Source organism: Pseudopodoces humilis, chromosome 4, assembly GCF_049639895.1.
Source record: "Pseudopodoces humilis isolate 2021_Gansu_Grassland_sample_001 chromosome 4, ASM4963989v1, whole genome shotgun sequence".
In the NCBI taxonomy this organism is placed as follows: Eukaryota; Metazoa; Chordata; class Aves; order Passeriformes; family Paridae; genus Pseudopodoces; species Pseudopodoces humilis.
This window is the reverse complement of record NC_142203.1, coordinates 30,976,567-30,999,538: the sequence shown is the minus strand read 5'-3', so window position 1 is coordinate 30,999,538 and position 22,972 is coordinate 30,976,567. Positions and strand designations below refer to the sequence as shown.

The window sequence follows — 22,972 nt, the reverse complement described above, 5'->3', positions numbered from 1 at the left end:
AGTGTAAATTCAGGAAGCATGTGTTCCATTGACCACGTGTTGACAAAATGTTAGTTGGCAGGGCAGTGATTTCTGATACAATTTTTTTGACGGTTGCTTTGATTGGTTCCTGTATCTGGCTTATAACACAGAGAGAATCATAAAATTGTAGAATGTTAAGGGATTAGAATGGACAAAAAGATCATCTAGTCCCAACCCCTGCTTTCTTGAGCAGGGAAACCTTCCACTAGAGCAGATTACTCCAGGTCTTATCCAAGCTGGCCTTCAACACTGCCGGGGTTGGGACATCCACAGTCTCCCTGGGAAACCTGTGCCAGTGTGTTCCTGCCAGAAGACTAAAGAATTTCTTCCTAATATCTAACCTAAATTTACCCCCTTTCAGTTTGTACCCATTAGCCCTTGCCCTGTCACTACTGTTCCTGACACTGACTCCCTCTCCAGTTTCTCTGCAGTACCCTTCAGATACTGGGAGTTTGCACAACCTTCTCCAGGATGAACAGACCCAACTTCCCCAGTCTGTCTTTGTAGGGGAGGTGGTTCAGTCCTCTTAACAACATCGTGGCCTCCTCTGGACTTGCTCCAACAGTCCCATGTCTTTCTTACGCTGAGGACATTGGAACTGTGTGCAGTACTCCAGGTGGGGTCTCACATGAGCAGAGAGAGGGACAATCACCTCCTTGGACCTGCTGGCCATGCATGTTCTTTATTGGCACAGCAGAGAGGGGAGGGGAAAATATTGCTGTAAGAAAGGAGAAAATTATGCAGGCAGCCCTCAAGCTGGTACTGTTGCTGCAAGTGGTTAATTCCACTTACATGTTGCCTATGTGTGTATGTTTCATGAAATATTAGAAGTAATGCTATCCAGGCTTACGTTATAGTCCCAAACAAGGGTTCAGACATATTTCAGAAGGAGGCCAAATTCAGAGAAAAATTTAACTCTGAAAGACAGTTGTTTCCCATGTGAGTTTAATGGCTGAGATAAACCACATGCTGAGTGACCCTTTTCCCCGTCAATATAATTTGCTAGAGAAAAAAGCACAGGTAAACTCTGGTAGTACGACAGAGAGCTGATTTCACCTCATTTAGTCAAATTAAATATGTGCCTTGTTTCTCCTATGAAAACTCAGAATCTGGTATGGCAGGAGGCTAGACTTCCCTGAACTTTGTCTTTCATTAAAAACACAGCAGGGATATTTATTTTAAACAATCTCCAGCTGTCATAGGAAAGCTAAAGAATTAAAAACAACAGCAGTAAGCAGGCCTATAACTCACAACAGATGATAACAATGAAATGCCATCATGAAATGTATGCCATGGTCTCACAGAAACTTTCTGGCTTTGTTCCACAAGTTCTTCTAAAAACATACTTTTGTGTTCATTTTCATCAGACTTCTTTCCTTATATGTAAATAAAAGTAATATTGCACTGCTTCCATTTAACTATGACGAGTGAATTTTGGATGACTGTCTAGCTATTTCCTCTTTTGCTTTACCACTGCCTCTTAGCCCTCTGTGGGATTTCTGATGGCACAAGTAGGACACTGTGATTTAAAATGAAAAGCAAATCCGGTTACTTGCTTGTCTAAAAATTGCAGAATAGGGATTAAGGAATATGAAATATAAGCAGAATTGCAATTTTTCAAATGGCCCAAGAAAATTATTTTCTGTATTCCATCAGAATGAGTAACTGAATGTTATTCCTTTAGATGCAAAGGAAAATACAGTGAGCCATTAAATCTGTTTTCATGATGAATTAAAAAATGTTTACATTATCTGTAATTCAGATGCGCTATGAAGTGTTCTTGCACTGACAAAGCTATTATTGCTTTACTGCTTTCTCACCCTGTAAAAGAAGCCAAGATACCTCCTTTTGTCAAGGCAGGTGTTACCCCTTAGAGAGTAGTACAAAACATAAGAGCAGCACACCCTTTGTTATTCATCCATAGTTGTTTGTTGATGTGCCACACTGGGGAGAAGAGTTTATTGCAGACATATTAGATGAATAAACCCTCATGGAAATATGAAAAGGCAAACAGACTACAAAGAAGTGTCAGGATTGTTCTGTTTCTCTCCATTCTTTGAAAGATGGTGACATTTAATTCCAGTTTCTGTATGTACTGAGATTTGGTTTAGAAGTAGTTTAAAAATATGTTTTTGAGCATCTGTGAAAATATGGGTTTGCAACTTCGCACTTCCAACATTAAGAAAGTCATTGCAACAGGGTAGTGGGATTTCTCTGACTCTTTCACAAAGCTTTTGATTTAAGAAATTAAATAATTAGTAGAACAGATGTTTCTAGAGAAAAAAAATTGAAATGCAAGTCCTTACAACACTCTGTAAGCATGCAAATGAGAAAGACATTGCACAGCTGACATCTGGACATGAATCACTCCTCAGGAAACTAAACTAAATCTCTAAACTAAAGAGATCTAACTAAAGAGATCCAGCACAAGAGCCCGCAGTTGGTGGCAAGTCGAAGGTGAGTGGACACAATGACAAGGACTTGATCCAGTTCCATTGAAACCAATTAAGAGGTTCCCTCAAAACTGCTGATGGCTTTCAAGAAACTTTCAAGCTATAGACTGAAGTTAGAAAAACCTCCCAGCTTTTCACTTACAAGAATCTAGTATTTATAACTAGATTTCTGTATCAGAAAGATGGTGCCTACTTGGGGTCAGATTGTCACTCCTTTGCAAGGTATAAGAGCCAAAAATAACTGGTTTGAGAGGCACATAAAGCTACCAGCATCAGTCTGCTCCACAACAGCTACCCTACACATCACTTCAAATCAATCTAGAAGCTCCCTCGAAGCAGATTTTTAAAGGTCACTGCGCATACACTGACTTGGGCACTTACAGCTACAATTAACAGTTCTACTAAATGGGTTTATGAGGACTGAAGCCCACAAAGAAAACATTCGTACACATCACTGCCATTCAGTTCAAGCCCATCTGCACTACAGACTCATGCTGCAGCTGTTCACCTTGTTTTGATGGGGCTGGATTTAAAGCCAAGCCAGGATCTATAACTCATTGACAGCAGCAGCTTAAAATAAGCTATCCGCCTGCTTTGACTACCTAGGAAGATCAAAGAGCAATTCCCCTATTCAGACAATCAAACCAGAGACATGTTTATTGCTACAAATTGCAAGAGAAGCCAGACTTTAAAGATATGTAGTTCTCATCCCCAGAAGAAAGGCAGTTTTTTCATGAGGGAGGCTCCTTGAGAGCATCAAGTCACCTGCTAGGCAAGAGGATTTGAAGTGGCCCACCCTTACTTCACATGCATATTGACAAACATGTCTTCTGCTAAAAGACCTCCAGTATCACAGCAAGACACACTGCTTTCCATTTACCAAGCTGATTTGCTGCCATGAGAATTTAATTATGTGAAGGAATGAAGAGACGCTTCTGGTAGCATCCACACTGTTAAACACAAACATCCCAAGAGGCGCAACTACTTCCCAAGGAACACCCAGAAATCAGTAAAATAAGGAACATACCTACAACTAATAAACATGTGGTGCTATGCTGCTTTTTTGTTGCTCCAACAGCTGTATCTAATCATCACAGCTGTGCATGGTATTTAAACAGAATCTGAGTAAGGACAGAATAGACATTGTTCCCTACCTAAGGGAAGCACAGAACTGCACAAAGATGAACAGAGTGGAGGGCTACACTGTCAGAGCAGAACAGCAGTAAGTAATATGACAAGAATAGTATAAAGAGGCAGGTTTACAAATACAGGATCAGGATACTTGAAATTATATGAATGAGTAAGCAACACCATGAAGGTAAGTCTTGCCAACATTTTGTATGGATAGAGCGGGCCTCTCCTTAATACAAGAGTACTTCAGTCCTTTAATAATCTTTCTGTCTTGCCCTGGATTCACTCCAGTATGTCCATGTCCTTCTTGTTCTGTGGGCCCAAAACTGGATTCAGCATTCCAGTTGTGCTGAATGCAGAGGAAGGATCACTTTCTTTCACATGCGCCAGTGGTCTTCCTAGTACAGCCCAGGATGCTGTTGGCCTTTTTCATTGTGCGGGTATATAGCAATATAATAGATAGATGATAGGTAGATGATAAGCTTCTTGCTCCCAAAGACCTCGAGGCCCTTCCTTGCCAAGCTATTCTCCAGCCCCCAGAATGTACTGACAGCTGGAATTATTCTTATCCATGTAAGACTGCATTTCCTGTTGTTGAGCTCTATGAGATTCCCCTCTGCCCAGTTCTCCAGTCTACCAAGGTCCCTCTCAGTGGCAGCACAACCTTGCTGTTGTACAATATGTGAACTTGCTGTAGCAGCACTCTGCTCCACCATCCAGGTTGTTAATGAAGAACCTCAACAGTACTGGCCTCACTATCATTCCCTGAAGTATAATGCTAGTGATCTTGCTTCCAGTTTGATTTTGTGCCACATATAACAACCTCTGGACCCGATTGTTCACATAATTGTCTCACTGTCCATTTATTTATCCCATACTTTGTCAGGTTGTCTTGTTAGAACGTTGTGAAAGACAGCATTAAAACCCTACTACAGCCAAGGTAAACAATGTCTCACTGTTCTCCTGCAGCAGGCAAGGCAACTCACTGTGAAAGGTTATCAAGTTGGTTAAGCGTGACTTCCCTCTGTAAGTGCATGGTGGCTTCTGATGACTTTTTGTCTTTACTGAGACTGGAAATGGTATCCAGGATTGGTTACTCCATCATCTTCCCTAGGGCTCAACTGAAACTGGTTGGCCCGTTGCTCTGCTGATGTTCTTTTTTGACTTTCTGGAAGATAGCTGTGACACTGGCTCTCTTCCAGTCTTGAGGAGCATTCCCAATTGCCATGGCCTTTCAAAGACTATCATGGGTGTACTCCCAAAGACATCAGTAAGCTTTGTCATTGGTGGAGTATGTAAGGCCTATTTGTGTTGGAAAGGTAGAATCAGAAAGGAATTATAAATATGACTCCTTAGCAAGAGCTTAGCCTTAGCTAAGGCTAAAGGAGAAATACAAATGAAAGCACAGTTTGAATAATTCAAAGAAACCAGTCTGATATGCCAGAACACATTCTTCCCCCCAATAAAACTAAGCTGAGACCCCTCTCCCCAGCCTTGTAAGGAAAGGTCTGAAGGACCCTGAGATAACTAAAAATATGCAAAAGCAGCGATTTCTATAGGTCGCACACAAATGTTACTGTATTAGTATACTTATAAAGATTGGTTAGTGAAGGAATAGAATATTCAATGCATAGATTATATAAGTAATTGTAAAGGAAAGCTCAGCCTCTTTTTCTGGCTCTCTCACTTCTGTTCTGTTACTCTCTTTCTTAGCTATCTTAAGTCTTAAACTCATGTATTCATCTTCTACCCCCTTTTGTATTGTTCCCTCCAAGCCTGCTTTGAGCTTCATCTGCTGGCTCCTAGCAGGGCTCTCTCACCCACGCCCTGAAATAAACTACTAACATCTAACTTGACTATAGAGGTCTCTGCTGTGTCCCAGACTGTCCACACCCTGAAGTATCTCTTACATATTTGTTTATGTGCTCCTTAAGCTGGTCCTTTTCAACTTGGGAAAAGTTTATTTTCTCCAATTTCTCTGGTTCAGCCTATTCCTCTGGTTGCAGAGCCTTGAGATTCTTGAATGGAATAAAACATTAGGAATGTTTTATTGCAACAGACCTAATAAGGTGCTCCAAATTTACTCATAATCCAAGGTGGACAGTTTGATTTAGGTGCATACAAATCCAGTGTAGAGATAGGTGTCTTCCTGATAATTGAAACAGTAGCATGTGACTCCCATGGACCATTACTTCACAGTCAGAAACACAAGAAAAACTAGAACTTTGTTTTTCATGCCTTACCATTTGTTTTCTTAAGAACATCTGCTTTGATAAAAGGAGTCAGAGGAAATGCACAGAAAAAATCTTATATGTTACATTTTCATAAAAATGGTGAAGTCAACATTTTTGTGGAGCTCTGAGAAGTGTATGAAATAATAAGGGATAATGTGCTTGAAGGGTCCCTTTTAGTTCTTGATATAAAACTCATTCATTATCAGGAAGAAAAAGCCCTGTGTAGGGACAGAATTAAAAATTACCTATTTGTAGGTATTTCTGGAACACATTTGCAAGCCAGGTCATTGATTCGCCTTTTCAGGATAAAGGCTTATTACCAAAAACAAATAAAAAAATTACCATGTAGAACTGCTGAAGCCTGCAAGAAGCCTCAAATTCCTGCCTTATTAAATTTGCTTCATACGCCAGCAAGGGAGATGACTGATGTTACTGTGAAGTAACTCAATCATCTTTGAAATGCCAATTGGGAGGGTTCCTTAAGCCTGTATAAGGGCAATTCGTATCTTCAAGAACAAGTTTACAGGAAAACATTTTGAATTCCTCACTAGTGAAAGATTAAACAGAATCTCTGATTCCACAAAGCAATGGCATGCATGTTTGACTTTACAGTTTCTTGTTGTAGAATGTGCTGCATGTGAAGTTCTTATATCCAAAGGAAGAATTGTCAGATGCCTGACAGAACTGTCCTGAGAGAAAAATGAGTTTTCCACAGATGATAACTTCCTAGCCTGCCTGATCAAACTGATTGCAACTGTGTAGGTAATAAGCATCTTTCTGTCCTATAATCTCATGCTCATCTTCTCTGGCATAACTGAAGAGATCTATTTAATTTAAAACAGAAATTTTAAATTCCCCAACACCATCAGAAGTACTCAGTGAAAAATTTTATTTTGGTAGTATGAAAATGCATTCAGTAAATTAGTTTCCAGTCAAGTTTTCTGGACAATCTGTATTATATCTTTGTTGTCCAGTTTGGATTCCCAAGGCTACTTCACACTACTTTGTCTTGGTAGTATTTTAGTATCACTTTTGAATGTAGAACTTCTGCAACTCCTAAGGTAATAAAACTAATTGAAATATTATATATGGTAGCAATTAATATTAATATTAATTAATTAATATTATATGGTAGCAAGTAAGCTACCACTTCTTTAATGTGTTACAGTCCTATCAGCTTCCTTAGAAACAATGAAGCGGTGGCCTTTTCTGGATTTGATTTACAGACACAAAAGCATTCCGTGAGGTGCAGAATGAGTATTTCACCTTGCCCAAACCCAACACAAGTCACAAAAATTTGAGAAGAATCTGACTACATAAAAACAACTCATGCAAAGAAATATAAATGAAAGTAGCTCTTTAATTGTATTTCTGCTGTAACCTACTTTTCAAAGTGTCATTTAAATATTTTTTTAATGGTTTAATTGAACCTGAAATAAGTGACAGACACTTGAAATACAGGGATTATTGAAGCACATACTGAGTAGAAGTCACTGCAGACTGTTGCAACGTAAGGAAGTTAAGAAGGCTAAGGCATAAGGGAAAAGCCATTCTTTATTGACAGGGATTTTTCTTTTTACCTTTTTAATTAATTGCCATTTTTAGAAGAACTTTTAAAGTTGACTGTATGGAAAACTGGGTAGTCAAGAGCTTTTTGAAGCTCTTTTGAAGCTCTTGGATCTGCCAAGATTTTCTCATTTCCCTCCTGAAACAGCAACAGGTTTATGATTTCCATACAGAAGGTGAGATATTTCACCACTTTCCCCTGTCTAAGTGTCAAAGTAATCTACATTGTGAACACACAGAAAGCACCCATTCAGCTGCCTTATCACAAAATACATTAACTTTTTTTTTTTTTTTTTTTTTTTTTCTCCCCTGGGTAATCAAGGCAGTAGCATCTACACGAATGGTTATTTTTCTGGTCAGAGTTCAGTTTTCATTGTAACACTTGCAAGTGTTAGTGATCTATTTCCCTGCAACAGCGCACCTAGACTCTGATCTGCTGGAAGAAAGCAACTGGATCCAGATGCAAGACGTGCCTCTTAGAGTGGGAACTTGTGACTAACATGTACAAACCAGCTGGGAATGGGTTTGGCTATGACCTCAGTCCACAGACTGTAGTGATGAGCAAGCAGGTCAATGGTGAGCGATGTCAGCCAGGCAGGCCAGGAGGCTGAGATGCAGACTGGCACTCCCACAGCTCCACCGAGGCAGGACTGACAGCCCCAAGCTAATCTGACAAAGAAACATTCTGTTTATTCTCACTGTTTTGTGTGTCACGGGTTTCTGCATCACACACTTCTCAACTGTTCCTCTGACAACAGATGTATTATTTCTGTCCTATGGCTCTCCCTTATGCCTTTTATAATTGCATGGAGGCTTCATAAACTAATAATTTACATTTACACACCTCTCAGAAAAGTGAGAGTATTAGACCTCTCCCTCTCTGCCCTCAATTTACAGAGTGTAGCCTCCTCCCTCCTCTGCTCCTACAGAGTAGAACTGAAGTACAACCAGATTAGAGTGGATGGTGTCTACTTATTCCAAATGCCAATTCAGAGATGCTAAAGACCAGATATTTTATATAGGTATTGTGTTAGTTCAGCACGCTTCTCATACTGATTTGTAACTCCAATAATTCAATAGATCTGTAATCTAAACAATAATGCCTTGAATAAGCCAGCTATAAGAATTCAATTTGACAATTAGGTGTGAAAAGCTTATTTTAATGACTAGCCCAGTGTCATCAAGAAATTTGGTGGCAAAACCAGTGACTCAGAACTGCCTGATATAGGGGCCAGCTTTCTCTTCCCTAAAGCTTTGGTCACGGTTTCCCTGCTGTCTTGTGAAACATAGAAAATACAGACTAGGACAATCATCTCCACTATATCTGGTACTGAGGCAAGATTCTTCTTGAGGAGGATATTTTACAGACTGTTCACTAAGTATGCTGAAAGAGGCAAAAATGACTGAAAAATGTTAAAACTAGCCTCTGACATTTGAGGGTTGTATTGCCATAGACATGTGTTTTGTGCCATAGCCCTGATCATGTGTGTTGTCAAATCAAAAATTGCAAGCCAGTGCACCCCAGTGATACACACAGGGATGAAGCATAGAGATCTCTGTTCCTTCAGCTCAGGAAATATCTGAAGGAGAGAAGATACAGAATGAGGTAGAATATATACTGATGGTAGGCCTCTGGCTAAATTCTAAATATTTACTAATTTTGAAGATGTTCTAACAGATCATAGTCCTTCACTTGTGATTTTTAGGGGAAAAAAGATGTTTAATATCATCTGCCTTCTTCTCAAATAGACCCCTTATTTACAACCCCATTTGTCTCATATTACTCATATCACTAGGGAAAGGCTCTTTGAGTTTCATGACTCAGTCTCCTCAGCTGCTATTTCTAGCAGTATTTCTTATGAAACCAGTATCCTTCAAGTTCCCCTTTCCCCCAACTTTCAGTCCAGCTTCTTATGCTCCTCAGATTTTTGGGCTTCACAGCATTCTCAGCAATCCACTGGCCCAGTATCAGCCAGTACCACTTTATTCTGTCACTCTTCCCTAGTTTCTCCTTATATCTTTTCCCTTCTAAATCCCTTCTTGCCTCTGTAACCCTTAATCACTGTTAGTCAGTAAGAGTTGTTTCATTCACATCATCCCAGTCACCCTTCCCAAATATTGTACGCAATCTGCATCTCTCAGACTTCATGTGGAAGTTATTTAAACAGTTACTTAATCTCCACAAGATCTGGTGAAAGGACAAGTCAATCCATGACTGTAATTTACTGAATTGTTCGCACATCTGGATTCATTCTGAGTACACAGGCTTGTTATTAAAGTTGCATGAGAAAGTTGGTCAGAGCGAAAGGGAAACATGCTGGTGTTAGCTTGTCATGACTTGTATGAAAACTAAAATTCAGATGTTGGGCTGAAAAAAGAAAATCTACAGAAATCAAGTTCTTGCTGTCACCAAAAGGAGATACACTTCCTGTCACTATTGTCTGGATGGCCCAATAAAAAAATTAGTAAGAAAACTAATGCTAACATTGCTAGTAAGAAAACTAAAGCTAGCATTGCAAGGCCACAAGAACTGGTGGGCTGTTATGTTTGTTATTAGTCTGAGTGAATTTACTCAGTGCAAACTGAAGTTGAGTACCAGGTGTCTTTTGTTACAATGTAGAGTTTAAGTGTGGGATAATACCAGAGACCTTGAAAATACGTGCACAGGCTAAAAACAGGCCACAAGACAATAAAGATCTCACTAGCAGCCAGCTTCTGGTTCTTGAGGAATTCTAATCTTAAGTGCTGAGAACACTGCTTTAGACATAACAAGGAGGACAAGGAAGCAATCAAACAGCAAGTGCATGTGGTATATGCACTGTTTATGAATAAGACAAATAAATTATGTGGGCATGGGAAGTTAACACCCCTAGAATTGCAGAGTATATTATCCAAGGAAAGGAGACCAGAGAATTAAAATTCACTGACAAACTCAAGCATTTTTGAAATGTACTACAACTTGATATTTAAAAGGAATTCCTGCTGGCAAATGGCTGTCATCACAGGATCATAATGTAATTTTCTTCCTAAAACCTATGTCAAAGCTGCAAGCACATCATCTGTTTCAAGGACCAAGGCTCTTCAAATGTCTTTTATCATGCCAGTCAAGTTTTAGGGCAGTATAGAAGTCTGTGTCTGAGTTCATAAACTACATGCACTTGTTGTCTCAAGTTCTGCAATTCCTGAGTAAAGCATTACTGGACATAAATTAAGTTTGCCTAGCATGATAACTATCAATGTGACAACCATCACACTGACCAGCCCTGAAATGGTCAAGCAACTGCACTAAACAATCATTGTAGGTCTCTTCCAGCTGGAAGTATTCCACTGTATTCTATATATGCTTCTCATTATTGTCTGTAAATACATCCATTAAATCCTCAGTGTGAATTGGCTCTCCCACTGAAATTAAAGACAAACCTGCAACAGAACCAAGGTTTTACACATCGCACAGAAACACTGACTTTTACAGTATACAATGCTGGAATTGTTGTAGCCAGACCTTCATTAGGAAGTTTTAGGGAGTGTAAAATTGCCTGGGTTGCAATTGTTCAAAGTTTCTGTACTACTATTATTTGTTTCTTATTTTTGTGCTTTACATTAGGAATACACACACACACACATACATACATACATATATATATATATGTCACCCTCTATCATTTACCTTCAATTCTACTGCTTTAATACTGAATAATTAAAAGCACAGGAGCTCAGTCTTCTGTCATTTTTAGGCTATAATATGCAAAGTGTTACTCTGTCATTGCAAAATTACTCCAGAAGTTAATTACTTGTGTTCTGGAGGCATTTTTTTCCTGCTTCTTTATCTGATGAATGAACAAGGAACTTGCCCCAGGAAAGATGGGTGTGTATGTTCTGTGGAGCTGATGATAGGAAGAACCTAGAGCACTTAAGGAGCTACAAGAACAAGCTGGGGTTTTGACCTCAAGCCACGTAGTTTAGTTGGAGAAATGTCTCATGGGGTAGGTTGTATATTATAGTGTAAATTAAAATTCAATTACACATAACACATTAGAGGCTTGCTAAAAAAAACTGCAGCTAAGAAACACTGAGCTGCTTTTTCAATCAGCAAACTTTTGGGGTAAACTTCATTATAATTATTCTCAGTGTTTGTATGCATGCAGTATTAAGGTTACATTCACAAACTGTTTTGCATAGCCAGTATTGAGCGTCAGGTGTTTTCATAAAATGTTAGTTAATTTTTAGTATCCTAAAGTTCAACAGACTACAGTATGGCTTTCAACTCTATGTAATTCCTGAAGTTATACTGTTATAGCCCATATGGGGTACATCAGTAATACCTGCAGTTTCAACATTCTGTTTTTTCTCTGGAAAATTTTCATAAAAACATTAAGTATGCATTATGTATTGCATAAATGCAGCCTTCTTGATAGGGACTGTATTTTACTCAGATCTCTTTCTATAACAGTCGTTCAGCACCCCTAAAAAAGCTATGCCTGCGTTTGAGTCCACCTGTGACTGTAGTCAATGTAATTGACCAGTAGAAATGGTTAGTATGAGTTCTGTTGTCAGGCAACTTTCTCATCTATGAGACAGCCTCAGGCAACTGACCTTCTGGAGAACTGGCTGATTTTATACAGATACAAACATTTTATATGGTCTCCAATTCTTGGTCACACAAAAAAAAATTTATATTTATACAGTGCTCTCACCATAATTTACAAAACTCAGTCCTTTGTAAAAGACAGCATGCTTTTCAAGAGCCACTGGCATATTGCAGTATATCGCTCATCAGGGCCATTTCTAATTTGAAATTGAGACAATTTCTTAGGCTATCTCTCATGCAGTACTACACAGCTTAGAGTCTGCTGGTTGTGTTCAATCAGTCACTGCAGTCTGTCAAAAGGATGCAGTTCTCCTTGGGGAAGAGTCAATACCAGCAAAAAGAATTACTGTACCATAATACTGTACCATAACTGTGGTACTAACATTGTGTATCAGTGAGGCCTTGAGACTCAGCTTCATATCCCTCACCAAAACAAAACAAAAAACCATCAGACATGTACCATAAAATCGTAACTATTGAAATAACTGATTTTTAGTTCCATTAAAAACCTCACAGATGGGCCCAGAATGTCACAAGTGTACCTGCATGTCAGTCAGAGGATTCTGGAGTAAATTAATCTCAGAAATGGCCTCAGCCATTGCTTCACATTTTGCCATTTATTTCCATGTATCATGGGAAGTTTTGTCGGATCCAAGTCTCCACAACTCCTGAAAGGAGAATGTAGTAGTGTGGCGGGGGGCGGTCTCTCCCGCCGCTCCTGCAGTGAGAGGACAAGAGGAAATGGCATGAAGGTGAGACAGCGGAGATTCCGATCAGGTATCAGAACAAGAAGTTGTCACTGTCAGGGTGGTCAGGCACTGGAATAGGTTTCCAGGGGAGGTGGTGGAGTCACCATGCCTGTAAGTTTTTAAGGATCTGTTGGTGGAGCACACAGTTGGCGCGCGCTGCCCGGGAAGCCGCTGCCGTGGCGCCGGGGCCGAGGGCGCGCGACAGGAACCGCTGAGGGCGCGGCGCCCCCTGCAGGTCGGGAGGTGGCCCCAGGGCAGGGAGTCCTCGCCCACCGGCGGCGCCGATTGGCTGCGGCTGGGAGGAGGAGGTGGGGTGAGGCCGGGAACAGCGGCGTTGATTGGCTGCGGCTGGGAGGAGGTGGGGTGAGGCCGGGAGAAGCGGCGCTGATTGGCTGCGGCTGGGAGGAGGTGGGGTGAGGCCGGGAGAAGCGGAGCTGATTGGCTGCGGCTGGGCGGAGGAGGGGTGAGGGCGGGGACAGCGGCGTTGATTGGCTGCGGCTGGGAGGAGGCGCGGTGAGGCCGGGAGCGGCGGGGCTGGCAGCGGCGGCGCAGTCGCGGGCGGGCTGTGCGGCTGGCGCCATCTCGCCATGGCTCGCGAGTTCGAGCTGTGCCCCGGGCGGCGCGTCGGGGGCGACCAGCCCTGCTTCATCATCGCCGAGATCGGGCAGAACCACCAGGGCGACCTGGACATCGCCAAGCGCATGATCCGCATGGCCAAGGTGCGCGCGAGGGGGTGGGCTGGTGAGCGAAGCGCCGGGGCGCGGCCGGGGGACGCGCGGCAGGGTTTATTCCAAACATAGGTTGTCTGCAGGCAGATCTTGCATTTGACTTTGAAAAAGCGTCTGGAGCGCTTGTCGTGCGAAGAGCGGCTGAGGGAGCTGGGGTTGTTCAGCCTGCAGAAAAGGAGGCTCAGGGGTGACATTATCACTCTCGACGACTCCCTGAGAGGAGCTCGTAGCCAGGTGGGGATTGGCCTCTTCTCCCAGGCAGCCAGTGACAGGATGAGAGGACGTGGCCTCAAGCTGTGCCAGGAGAGGTTAAAGCTGGACGTAAGGGAGAATTTCTTTACAGAAGGGCTGAACAGACATCGGAATGGGCTGCCCAGGGAGGTCATGGGGTCGCTGTCCCTGGAGGTGTTTGAGGCAGGACTGGACGTGGCACTTGGTGCCCTGGTCTGTTTTGACAAGGTGGTCTTCGGTAACCTCAAGGACTCCATGGTCTCAGGGGTCTTTTCCAACTAATTCATTCTGTGGTCTTGTGTCATGGGCGCAGCCCCGCAGCTGGGGCATGAGCTCACGGGGAATTTAGGAAGTATCAGGCAGCTGCTGGAAAGTCTCTAATGAACCTCCAGTTAGACTTGGTTGACATGTAGGGCTTTATTGCAGTAAAGCTTGTGTCATCCAGATAGCCAAACTGTCTTCAGATCTGAAGTTATATCTATTAGATAGAAAATGGCACATCATCGCAGCTCGGAGCATGGTGTATTTGGTTCTGTACTGGGGTATAATTGGAGATTGCTCTAATGAGGATATATCTTCACTGTGTGGCTTCAAATTAATTACTATTCCTGGAGGTGTAATTAATTATTATTCAAGAGGTATCTGGTGCTGGTGATGTGATCTAGGGGTGATGCTGGGTGGATGGTTGGACTGAATGATCTTAAAAGTTTCTTCTAGCCTTGATGGTTCTATGAATTTCAGATTCATACTTCTTGTTCCACAGAATTCTGTGTCCTTTTTTAGTGTAAAATTATCAATGACACCTAATCTGCGAAAAACACCACAGAAGTCAAGTCTTCAAATAAGCAGGATGCATATCTAAGTAATTTTGTAGGTTTAATGCAATTTCTCACAGCTGTTGCTCTACTAAGTGTATCGGGTCTTCGAAATAAAAGGTTTCATGTCTGTGTAGGTCCACAGTCACTCCGTGTTCATTACCATTTCTGTGATTGCTGTGATGATAATGTGAAAATTCCACAACAGATGAGCACATCAGTTACTCACTCCTTCAGAGTTGAGTGCAGTTTCACTGCACTTTCACTCAGTGTACACCAGCTTGTTTTGCAGGACTGTGGAGCAGACTGTGCTAAGTTCCAGAAGAGTGAACTGGAGTACAAATTCAACAAGAAAGCCTTAGAAAGGCCCTACACCTCTAAACACTCCTGGGGAAAGACCTATGGGGAACACAAGCGCCACTTGGAGTTCAGTCATGACCAATATAGAGAGCTAAAGAAGTATGCAAAGGAGATTGGCATTTTCTTCACAGCTTCTGGCATGGATGAGGTATGTAAGCCATACTGGAATGCAAGGGGAGTCTGGCTGCCATTGGGTATCACCTAAGTGTGACCATTCTTATATAAAAAGAATATATGGACAATTAATTTCTGACTGAGAGACCTTCTAACTGAGAGTAATTTTCCAGTTCACCTGTGTCTCTACAATGGGTGGCTGAATATTTTGGAAGACTTGCCCCATGTGTTGAGATACTGATACACAGTAAGTAATATTAGGGACAAGGCTTCTTTTTGATCTTAATAAACAGTTGAGGCTTTGAGAGTGTAGATCAAGATGTCAGTCAGACTTCGCTCCCATGTTGTCTGGTGTGTTGGTTTCAAGCGTATCAAACTTCCTTCTGTATTTAAACCAGATTCCTTTCTTGATCTAATCCCTATTATTTCCCTCTTTGTCCTTGTTTACTAGACCCCTGTTGTGTTTCTAAGCAACAGAAGTGTTTATGCCCCTATTTCTTTTACTAAACTCATGGAGGGGCTCAGCACCTTGGCTTGCTACTGCTGAATTATCTACTGATTTTTGCCAGTGGACTCTTAAACAGTCAGTCATCAGCTTCACAGTTCCATGAAACTCCTGCTGCTGTTCCCCCTTAAGACATGTGTACTTGTGGCTGTTGCATGCTGCTTGCCTCAGAATGATGGTGTGACATTAAATGGAACATACATTGAAATGTGTAAACTGTAAAGGTCAGGTAACACTAGAAGTAATGTATAGATTAGAGACTACAGATTTATTTTTCTTTGTGACCTAGAAAATACAGAGAACCAAACTTAAAGAGACCCTACTGGAAGTAAGCTAGCCAGTCTTGCATATGGCCAGCAGAGCAATGTCCCTGGCTTTCTGCAAGTAGACATATCCAAGATGAGACAAGGATGTGATTTACTTAATGCTTTAAGGTGATCTATTCAGTGTCTCACTCTTGCAGTCAGAGACAATTCATGATATATCAGTGTTATTTCTTATAATTTGTTCTCCCTCTTCATCTGACAGTAGACAAATATGTTTTGTGTATATGGCAATAGCTCAGTGCCATGGATTCAGAAATAGATCTGTGAAAAAAAGAGTGTGGTGATGTTTCTTTCATTGCTGTCTTAACATCTAGAAGACCTGCTGAACAACATCCACTCCTTTAAGAAAGGAGTAAATGAACCCAGCAGTCTTGGACTTCTGTATCTGGGAACTTGAAGACCCACATGCCTTTGAGGAGAAAAAAAGCTTCACACTCCTTCTTTGATGTTAAAACCTCTGCTTTCTAAAGGCAACACAGTAGTGCAACACAGAACACCTTTTATTGGCAGCAGCTAAGATTACTTTCTGCTGGTGGGATCCCTCTTTTTCTCTGCTGTGCTCCTTTGTATGTGGCTTCCTCAGCTAATTAATAAAACTGATACATGTTTGTGCCTTCTTTTTCAGCAGTAATTACATTACACAGCTCTTAAGGTTTCTGGGGGCGTTTCTGCAAGACAGGGGTTTGGAACTTAAGGAAAATACTGCCTAAATTGACATAAAAAGTCTTTGAGAATACATTAACTTCTGAAAGTTCTTATACATTAACTTACGTAAATTTAACATAATCTCCAGATTTGTTATCTGGATAATCTCCAGAAGTCCAGTCAAGTCAAAGAGGTTAAACTGTTTAACTGTGTTTTACTGTATGAGGAAATCAATGAAGTGATGTGTGAAATAAATACAAAGGCTATGAATAACTTCTTTATGTATTCTGTTCCAGTGTGTACTGGAGACAAAGCAGGATCTCATTGAACCACTCCCTTTAAAGTCATTCCTGCTATTTGAAATTACTTCCTGGTTCTTGAATCTCTTAAAGAAGAGCTGCTAATTTTCAAGAGATATTTACCTAATGAAGAGTGGCCTTAGATACCAGGTCTACCTGTCATATTTAATTTTTTGCCATCTTCTGAGATAAGATCTGTGCTTTTTTAATATAGACTAGTCATTTTCTTTATGCACAACACATCTGAATAAACGATATTAAATAGTGAATAGAGAGATGTTTTACATTGCAGGTACAAGAAATTGAATCTCTGTCATATTGATGATAGAAAAATTAGACCAAATAAGATGTCATTATCTTCAGGGACATTAGTGTTCTTCCTCTGGCACTAAGTAAGTTTAACTGCAACAAGGAAAGAGCTGAAGAAATTAAAAGTTTGTGGGTGGTTGACAGGGAACAAACATAACTATTTCATTATTTTCCCCAGAGGTGAATGGAGGATTTAAATACCTCTTGCCTGTGATAGATTTGGAATTTAAATTTTTTTCCAATAAAGTACACATTTTTAAAAGGCCACTTACTGATGTAATACCTGTTTTCACAAAGCCTCTAATAATTCTTGAATTGTCTTCAATACAGCACACATATTTTTAGACAAAGGCAGAGTATAATTGGTATTTAAATAAACGGTTTTATAGTCTTTGTTTTGGCATATTTTATTGTCTAGTATCACTCCCAAAAGCAATCTCCTTTTGGATTTCCCTCCTTGGGTGCTTTTGGGCATTTTTCCTGGTGCTTATTTAATATGCTCATACAAGTTTTCGGTATGATGCATCTATTCTATTACCTGTAGTTTTAAACATTCTGTGGCTTAATGTTTCTGATCTGCAGGATGGGTGTGGAAGGAAAACTGTGTGTGTACTTTTATAGCGCATTTTTTCTTCAACAGGCAGACTTCTATCTGCAGGTAGTTGCTCTCTCTAGTAGTGTTTAAAAAAGAGAGAAAAGAAGCAAGAATGCTATAGTACACAAGTTCATCTTTAAGCTGAGGTGGAGCTCACTTGTACTAAGCAGCAGAATGTACAGCTGGTGTGACCAGCTTTGGTGGGAGACCAGAGACTGCATTCAGACAGTGATCCCAGTCAAAAATCTCCACTAAAATAGAAGTATGAAAGAAGGTATCATAATTATACTCCACCTGGAGAGAAATCAGAAACAAATATTGTCAGGATAGCAAATGTTGCCTCAGAAGAAGTGTTTTTTGGGGAGATGTCTATAATACCGACCCGTTTAATAAACTTTGGGTTTGCTGTGTTAAAGGGTTGTTTATTTCCAAGTACAGTAGTTCTTTATCCCTTGATTCAGCTGGAGTGTTAAAACACAGTGATTTCTTTTCCTTGTAGATGGCTGTGGAATTTCTACATGAGCTGGATGTTCCATTTTTCAAAGTAGGATCAGGAGATACAAATAATTTTCCATATTTGGAAAAGACTGCAAAGAAAGGTAAGCATTTTCTTTGACCCATCTTGGTGAACATCACAATTTCGCAGTAGCTCAGTTATTAGATTTTTCCTCGAGTGCATTTTTGGGAAAAAATCTGAAGTTTCTTTAAAAGAAACTCACCCTTAGACTTTGAAAAATATAAATTTACCCAGCATTCTTTTCTAGTTTTACTGAATTAATTTACTTACAAAGAATTTAATTTAATCTTGGGTAGCTTTGTTGTACAAAACTTGTGCCTATTTTCCAATGGCTAGGTCGCCCAATGGTGATTTCCAGCGGGATGCAGTCAATGAACACAATGCATCAGGTTTATCAGATTGTGAAGCCCCTCAATCCAAACTTCTGCTTCCTGCAGTGCACCAGCGCGTACCCACTTCAGCCAGAGGATGTCAACCTCCGTGTTATATCGGTCAGTGAGTAACCCAGAGCATGCTATGGGTGGGGTAGCAGAGAAGGGCTGTATTATTCTACTGGAATAAGACCACTTCCAGGGCTTAAGGTGTGCTGGAATTTGCTTCTGAGAAGTTACAACATGTGTCATGTTCCTCTAATTAACAGTGCAAACACTGAGTTAAAAAGATCCACCACGTCCTTTTTTTGGCAGAACTCACCTTTGAGGAATATGGTAAAGAGTGTTCACAGTTCAACAGAGGAAAACATGACATAGGGTGAGCTAGTTAACCCTGTGGTTTACAGTGCTAAGAAAAATCACATAGACAGTTACCATTAAGAAGGTGCATGAAGTGAGAACGTAATTCAAGATAGGGAACTAGACCAGAAAGTATGTTAATAAAGCTGCATGTGTCTATCAGAGCAATGAAGAAAATTGATTAGACTCTACTACAGTTTCCTTCATTTGAGATATTACTTAGATACACCAAATAGTGATGGAAGAAAGTTTTTCCAAACTGGCCAGTGTTCAAGCACTACCTTAGATCTGTGCACACATAGTACATTATTTTTAATAGAATGGCACATGGCTGCCTGTAAGTGCCTTTAGGATTTGGTGGCTGTTCTCTATGCATGGATAGAGAATGCAGTCTTTAAAGATTGCTTCAGATTTTAAACACAGTGTTGAAGAAATCTGTTTTGGCTACAGATTAACCAGTCCACTGGGTTCTTGGATGAAAATAGGATACTTACTACTGTTACACTACACTGATACAGGCTTTGAATAGTAGAACTGAATTAAAATAAGAAACATAAGTTACAGAAAAGAACGTTCTTCCTTTTTCTTGTCAGTATTGATATTAGTCAAATTTGGAATATGGCGATTGTTAGTGCAGTGTGACTTGTTGAATTAAAAAAGTTGCATTCTCTGCATAACCAATTGCTTGTTTTATGGCACAGTATTTGTCCACTGAAGTTATCACTGTTAAATTTGCTTTGTCTTTGAAACTGCTACCTTGGTAATTCAGACCAACTCTGTCATGATTCAAGGCATATCAGTCAGCTTTTCCTGATATCCCCATTGGCTATTCGGGGCATGAAACTGGCATAGCCATTTCAGTGGCAGCTGTTGCTATGGGTGCTAAAGTACTGGAGCGCCATGTGACTCTGGACAAAACATGGAAAGGAAGTGACCACCAAGCATCTCTGGAGCCAAATGAGCTGGCAGAGTTAGTGAGAGCCATCCGTACTGTGGAAAAAGCAATGGGTTCTCCAATCAAACAACTCTTGCCCTGTGAAATGGCTTGCAATGAAAAGGTAACTTTTGATTTTTTTGGTTTGTGTAAACCTGCAGCTAATTTGGACCTAAAGCTAATAACTCGGTATTCAGAGAAATAGCTTGTAAATTGTTTATTGCAGTAGTGTTTCTGCCTCTACATTTAAAAAATTTCACACTGCACAATGTTGGCTGTTTTGATTATAATAGAGTTCTGTGTTTATCATCCAGTGGTTAACTAAGTTGAGTAGCAGCATGCAATCATTTAGGTTGGAAAAGACCCATGAGGTCATTCAGTCCAACCTAACACTGCCAAGTCCAACCACTAATGTGTGTTCCTAAGTGCCATATCTACACGTTTTAAATAACTCTGAGGATCATGATTCAACCACTTCCATGTTCTAGACAGTCTGAGTGCTTAATAACCCTCTTAGAGAAGAAATTTTTCCTAATGTCCAGTCTAACCCTCCCCGGCACAACTTGAGGCCGTTTCCTCTTGTTCTGTCAGTTACTGCCTGGGAGAAGAAATCAACCCCCACTTGACTTCAGCCTCCTTTCATGGAGTTGTAGAGTGATAAGGTCCCCTCTGAGTCTCCTTTTCTCCAGCCTAAACAACCCTAGCTCCCTCAGCTGCTCTTCATAGGACTTGCTCCAGATCCTTCACCAGCTTCATGACCCTTATCTGGATTCACTCCAGCACTTCAGTATCCTCCTTGTAGTCAGGGGCTCAGAAATGGACAGGACTTGAGGTGTGGCCTCACCAGTACCAGGTACTTGGCAATAGTGATAGGAATAATATCTCTATGATTGTATATGAGGTGCTTTTACACTAAGGTAAAATACCAGTCATTCTAATCAGATTCCCTCCACTGTGATTTTGAAGAATCACAAACAGTGAGCCACTGTCCAGTTTCAGAAAACATCTGCATGTTCCTGACAGCCTGGTTACAGTGAAAGTAACCATGCTAAATTAATCATCATTTGGAATAAGTAATGGAGAAGGCAGTTCTACACAACCTGTTCTCAAATAACTGCACAATGTTTTTTATCCTTTTTTTTGTTATGCTAAGCTAGCAATGAATTTAACTTAAACATTGGTTGTTTTTTTTCTCCTCCCCTGTAGCTGGGAAAGTCAGTCGTGGCAAAAGTGGCAATTCCTGAAGGTTCAATATTGACACTTGACATGCTGACGGTGAAGGTGGGAGAGCCAAAGGGATTTCCCCCAGAATCCATCTTTGATCTGGTGGGCCAGAAGGTTAAAAAAAATATTGAAGAAGATGAAACCATCACTGAGCAAGTAGTGGAAAATCATGTGAAAAAAGTGAAGTGCTAAACCAAAGCAGTCCATTTCATATTTCTCAATGCACTACTACACAGTGTGTTTGAGAATAGCAGCATGGTAGATTAGAAGAAAGGGGTGTAATTATGAGGGTGCAAACAAGTTAGAATTTTCAGGTTCTTATTAGCAGGAAGTTTCAGAAGCAAGGGGATATAAATTATGAAGATTTTATTAGAAACTGTATAGCATTGTGCCTAGGAAATGCCATGATCCTCTCTTCTCCATTCCACTTAACCTAGATTACTTTGGAGTATTGCCAAATATAAGGTCACAGTCTGCTGCTTTCCAGCTGCCCTCTTCTGTTAAGAATACAGTAAATCGTGAGAATTTTGTCTACACTTTGAATTGTTCTAGCCATGTATCTTTTGATATTCCTCTCTTTTCTGCCATTTGCCTCACCCCTGTGATAGCAAGACTCTGGTTGAACACAGATCAGTGGAAGTTTACATACACTGAAAAGAAAACTACAAATGCAACCTGGATGGATTTTTTTTTTTAAGATGAAAGTCTTAAAAGTGTCATGATAAAGCAGTGGGTTGCAGGAATCTGTATTCTGTGGGGAAATGGGCTTCTTGAGAAAGCTAGGTTCTCAAGAGACAGTACCAGGAACAGAAGCATATGGAATATTTAGAAAGGTTCCATTTAAGGGGCAAGAGAGCCTTTTATAAACTGAAAGGCACAAAAGGCAAGCCAGAGAGATGGAGCAGGGAAGAAAAGTAGATGTGAGATGAATCAGTAGAAATAAGCTTAACCTGTGCCTGTGAAAAGCACCTATTGCTAGTTGAGTGAAGTCTGGAATATTAAGTCTATTCTGCAGAGCATTTGGATGCCTCTGTTTGAACCTGGGTGGCAAGTTCTCAGGTAGGAAGCCAAATGCTGGTGAAGCTTGAGCTGCTTTTTTTTTCTGTACTAACCAGCAAATCCTCTACATTGGGGTTTTTCTCTCAACATTGGCGTGTGAGATGGCTGAGCCTGACTGCCTGACTACACCACACCATTATGCTTCAGCATGATGGTCGGTACACCTTTTGTGTGCTCTGCTCTTGCTTCCCAGCTTCTCACTTTTCAAGTGAGAAATGCAATCCCACTCCTATTGGCTGCTGCTTTTCCCTTTGACCAGAAAGGAGCCATATAACAGCAGCTGCAAACCAGTCATTCTTCAATTACATTGCTTAGCACAGCACTGCTTTGCAATAATTCATCTGCTTTTTTTATGTGATGGAATCATTTACTAGTGATGGTTACTTGGAACTTGCTACTTTTAGGTCATGAGTCGGTGAAGTATCTTGAATGTGGTGGTGAGTGGTTTTGTTTAAACCTGTTTAAACATAAACTGTTTACTTTAAAAATGTTTACCCTTGTGCAATTTTGAGGAAACTGTATTCATATCTTTAAATGGGGAAACAGAGGTTGAGTCATATGTATACTTAACCATATGTGAGCTGTGACTGATGCAGTATACTTGCCTTACATTAAAAAACTACTCAATTGTTAAAATATGTTTGTTTGTTTTTTTTAATTTCAAATTTGAAAAATAAATTTATCTTATAAAACAAGCTCTTGTTTATGCATTTCAGCCTATGGTTGGACCTTGCCATTGCCAGCACTGGTGATGCAGGGCCTTTAGTATTTGAACACTGCAAGATTACCCAACCAGTTTCAAGTAGCAGTGGTTTTTCACTCTTAACTGGGCTGGTCC

At 40.6% G+C, this 22,972-nt stretch overlaps 1 protein-coding gene across 1 annotated transcript; it reads left to right on the top strand.

Annotated features, from left to right (window-relative positions):
• The first annotated feature begins 13,282 nt into the window (after nucleotides 1–13,282).
• Nucleotides 13,283–22,829, top strand: NANS (N-acetylneuraminate synthase). Its single transcript, XM_005532419.3, has 6 exons — nucleotides 13,283–13,461; nucleotides 14,809–15,024; nucleotides 18,169–18,268; nucleotides 18,523–18,677; nucleotides 19,709–19,975; nucleotides 21,058–22,829. Exons 1-6 carry the CDS (start codon nucleotides 13,330–13,332, stop codon nucleotides 21,265–21,267), a joined length of 1,080 nt encoding a protein of 359 aa, XP_005532476.2. The 5' UTR covers nucleotides 13,283–13,329; the 3' UTR covers nucleotides 21,268–22,829.
• The last annotated feature ends 143 nt before the right edge of the window (nucleotides 22,830–22,972 follow it).

What these genes read in the sequence shown, in the direction of transcription:
- NANS (XM_005532419.3), top strand. Translation starts at nt 13,330, where the DNA reads ATGGCTCGCGAGTTCGAGCTGTGCCCCGGGCGGCGCGTCGGGGGCGAC. An exon ending in CAGCTTCTGGCATGGATGAG is followed by an intron (nt 15,025 to 18,168) that starts GTATGTAAGCCA and finishes TTTTCCTTGTAG; the next exon opens with ATGGCTGTGGAATTTCTACA. An exon ending in GGAAAAGACTGCAAAGAAAG is followed by an intron (nt 18,269 to 18,522) that starts GTAAGCATTTTC and finishes TCCAATGGCTAG; the next exon opens with GTCGCCCAATGGTGATTTCC.